The 4,261-nt window shown below is 41.7% G+C and overlaps 1 protein-coding gene across 1 annotated transcript; it reads left to right on the top strand.

The window, feature by feature from the left end:
- The first annotated feature begins 506 nt into the window (after positions 1–506).
- On the top strand, positions 507–3,741 carry LOC125516416 (FBD-associated F-box protein At3g52670-like). Its single transcript, XM_048681871.1, has 7 exons — positions 507–834; positions 935–1,056; positions 2,028–2,158; positions 2,222–2,419; positions 2,474–2,966; positions 3,076–3,231; positions 3,328–3,741. Exons 1-7 carry the CDS (start codon positions 759–761, stop codon positions 3,739–3,741), a joined length of 1,590 nt encoding a protein of 529 aa, XP_048537828.1. The 5' UTR covers positions 507–758.
- Positions 3,742–4,261: the final 520 nt, after the last annotated feature.

The following is a 4,261-nucleotide window of genomic DNA, read 5'->3' as shown; positions in this document are numbered from 1 at the left end:
GGGGGCCCCCCCCCCCCCCCCCCCCCCCGACTGTTTAAAAAAATCTTGAAAGTAAGTGGGAAATAAATCAAGTTCAAGCAATTTCCCACTCACTGAAATTAGATTAGCTATGCATCTAAATAACAGGAAAGAGTGAAGTACTGTTCTGGAAAACATCATAGACAAAGGATTATGCTGAATAAAAAGCCAACAAATAAATTATGTACGGTTCACTTCAGTGCTTGTTGTCGTTGTATGTGGTCTACAGACGTGGATCTAATTTTTATTATTTCTGGTGTTCGCTGTATTGCCATGATTAAAAATGAATAGAACGAAAGTTTTGTCAAAAAAAAGAAGTTATGAGAGTTTGCAAACTTTATCTTAAAAAAAGGGAATTAAAAAACAAATCAAAGGAATTTTGAGGAGTCGAAGCCTTTTAGGAGTTCTGCTGGAGCTGGAGGCGCTCTTAAAGATCCGGACAGTTCGAGAGAGAGAGAGGAGCAACCGTGGGAAGAAGATGATCTTGGGCAGGCCCGTCGCAGCTGTCCATCGCCCGGAAGGAAAGGAAAAAAAAACATACACTCCCAGCTGATAGCCCCGCCGCCGCCCGCTCGCCCGCTCGCCCGACGGCTCCGGCGCCTGCTCGAAGATGAGTTCAAGAACAGAAGTGATTTCTCGACCAAAAACAGAGATTGATAAGGAGAGCTCGAGAGGAGTTGAGATCTGAAGTGATTTCTCGGCCAGATCCGAGGGAGGAAGGTATCGTCGTCTGCTCGTCCATGGGGATGCTGGCGCTGAACCGACTCATGTCTCTGCAGAGCGACCGGCCCCGGCGTCAGCAAGGGGGAGTTTCAGGTGGGAAAAAGATGTCGACAGATTGGGTGAATTTTCTCTTCTTTCTTCTATCCATGTCTGGGCTACCATGACCATCCTCCTTTTTTTTCCCCTGTCACAGGTCGTCGGCTTTCGGCCTCAAGGACGGGTAAAAGGAAGGGATCGCCCTGTCAACAAGATGACGATGGCGATGATTCTCAATCTGGTAAAATTAGGAGAACGGCAATCAAGGAGCTTCCTGAGGTACGGAGGCGGTAAAGTTTTGATGTTCGCAAGCATGACATCTCTGTGACTACTCTCATTAGACTAATTCTCGGGACTATGCTAGGATGGCTGCATATTACTGTATATTATTATTACGATTTGTAAACAGAGAAAAGATTCTTTTGGTCAGATATACTAATGTGGCAGAGAAGAGTTATTTTTTCGGTCACATCCTACTATAACAGAAAAAGGATGGTCTTTACTGAATCAATTAGAGAAATTCGACAATTTGTTCGAATTGTAATGATTTGTAAAAGGAATGTTTATGTATAAGTTGGGTGCTTTTTAGTACTATGTCGATAACTTAGCATAACTGGGGTGATTTTGATTTAGTAATTACTCCCTCTCCGTCCATTTTATAAGGTGCAGTTTTTTTTTCGAAAATGAGGCGTACCCCCGGCCTCTGCATCTCTTGATGCACACAGCCATATATTTATTGAAAATAAAAGGTTCCGAAATAGGTTCCAACAAGCATTCTCGAAACGAAGACAGTAGTCTAATTATAATTGTGAGTGCCTCAAAAATGATACAATTGGATTCGAATTTAAAATCACTCGCTAATCATTATGATTTTGTAACTATCAACAAACCATTATGATTGGATGTTGTATCGCTTGTAAAATCGAACAAAAGGAGCATCAGTTGGCACTATGACGCTTGTGTCGCGCTGTAATAACAAAGTTCATGCGATTATTGATTGGCATATTCAATAGGCTGTAACAAAGTTCATGCGATTATTGATTGGCATATTCAATTGGTTGTAACAAAGTTACGTTCCTTTGCACTGCCTATACTATGTAAAGCAGCGCACCCTGTGCAATTGTGTGGAGGGCTACCTTAGGGTATAAATAATGTTACTCCGTGTGGTTCTACTGTTTTTCTTTCTCCAGTTGAACTAATGACCTTTACGTTCTCAATGTTGATCTTTTTTCCCATGCTTGTGTGTGCAGGACATATTGTTTCGTATACACTCCTTAATGCCAATGCGTGAAGCTGCTCGTGCTGCTTGTGCATCTCACGCCTTTTTAAATTCGTGGAGATACCATCCCAATCTCATCTTTGATAAGGATACAATTGGCTTTCCCTTTTTACATTCATGGAGATACCATTCCGGCCTCATCTTTAATAACAATACAATTGGCTCAGAAGAAAGTGTGAGTGGAGAGAAGGTCCACCACAAGATTGACTGCATTCTCAGGGAACACAAAGGCAGCTTGAAAACATTCAAGCTTGACTACGCTCAAATGAATGGGCTTGATGACTTCAGTTATCTTGACAGTTGGCTTCAGATTGCTCTTAAGCCTGGGCTTGAAGAACTCACCTTCATGTTGTCTGCATCAATGTCTCAAACAACTGGAAAATACAACTTCCCATGCCCGTTGTCTGGAGCAAAGAGAACATACAACTTCCCATGCGCGCTTTTATCTGACAGGGTTGGAAACTCGCTTCGGTGCCTTAGACTTGGTCTCTGTGTCCTCCATCGCATAGTTGAACTTGGCCCCTTGAGAAGCCTAACACGCCTGTACCTGTGTCATTTGAGCATCACATGGAATGAGTTAGAGCGCGTTCTTTCCAACTCTCTCGCTTTGGAGCTATTAGATCTTACTAGTTGCAATGAGATTAAATGTCTGAAGTTATCTAGTGCCCTGCAGCGGTTCAAGGGGCTTCATATTTTAGTATGCCAGAGTTTGAGACTGATAGAAAGCAAAGCTCCAAATCTCTCTAGTCTTTACTTTAGATCAGGATGCAAGTTAGACTTCTCACTTGTGGAAACATGGCAAATGAAGAAACTATACTTGGTACAAAGCAATGTTATCTATGATGCCCGTACCAAGCTACCACCCGTTCTGCCAAATATTGAAACTCTTTACATAGAATCACAGCGTGAGGTATATATTTGCTACAAGATAATGTGTTGTAGGCTCGAGCTATATACATACTATTGTATTAGTCATACCTGGTGTAGTGTCTCTGATGCATGAAGTTCTGTGTGTGCAGGTGGTTGATGCACCAATGCTGCCTACCAAATTCCTCTACCTTAAGCACCTGACCATTATTTTGAGATTAGGACCAGACGGTTCGGGGGCATATGACTATTTTTCTCTGGTTTCTTTCCTGGATGCTTCTCCTTCCCTGGAGACTTTGACATTAGATGTAAGTCTGTGGCGCTGTTCATTCATTTCGTCCTGCAACGCCATCCGATCAGTCTGGGTCCAGTTAACTGAATCATATTATCCTTTTTACTGTCAGGTGACTCAGCGGCGTATGGTGCATGAATCGATTTTTGTGGATTCACAACTGAGGCACATGCCCGAACACCACCATGGCCACCTCAAGAGCGTGAAGATCAGTGGTTTCAGCTCTGCGAAGTGCTTGATTGAGCTGACGTGTTATATTCTCAAGAACGCGGTGTCACTTGAGTGTCTTACATTGGACACCATTTGTGGGCATAGGTGTTATGATGAAGGCGGTGACGATTGGTGTGTTCCCATGGCAGATCCTATTCTCATGGAAACCCCTAGGACGCTCTCGGCTATCAGAACATACATTGAGAATAAAGTTCCATCTACAGTTAAGTTAACTGTTCTGGAGCCTTGCAACAAGTGCCATGGTAAAAGACTAGAGCGTCTATTATCACTGTCACGCAATGTCATTTCCATTTAATTTTAGATGGCCCATGTTTTGCTTCTTGAACCATTTGTGTGACCTACTGTACAACAAAATTTTAATTCAAATCTTGGATGGACCATTTTTATCTTTTTTCTCGTGTGCCATGTTAATATGCTTGCAAGGATTAACTGGCCAATGTTGAAATATTCTGTTGCAAGATATGATGTGCTTTTTTCCGCAAAGTATATTGTTACTGTCAGCAAAGCTTAGTGCTTAATCTGCTACAACCAATTGCCAAGGGAGGCACAAGCTGCGGCAAGTTGCCAAGTATACAATTGTTGACCAAAGAATCCATGGAAGGAAAGAAAAAATTAACATAAGAATAGACTATAGTAAAAAGTAAAAGAAAAAAAAACAAGCCAATCTTTCATGCTTAACCATACCGTGAGATGCTTCAAAAGAGCATAAATTATATTAAGAATAAGGCAAGATTATAAAACTCTTGTGTTTTCTTTTTCAAAATTTCCCTGTAGAGCTAGGTAAAGTGTAAAATATCTATTTTTCTTGGAACAAA

The sequence above is a fragment of the Triticum urartu genome, chromosome 6, assembly GCF_003073215.2.
Source record: "Triticum urartu cultivar G1812 chromosome 6, Tu2.1, whole genome shotgun sequence".
NCBI lineage: Eukaryota > Viridiplantae > Streptophyta > Magnoliopsida > Poales > Poaceae > Triticum > Triticum urartu.
This window is presented reverse-complemented; position numbering and strand designations above follow the sequence as displayed.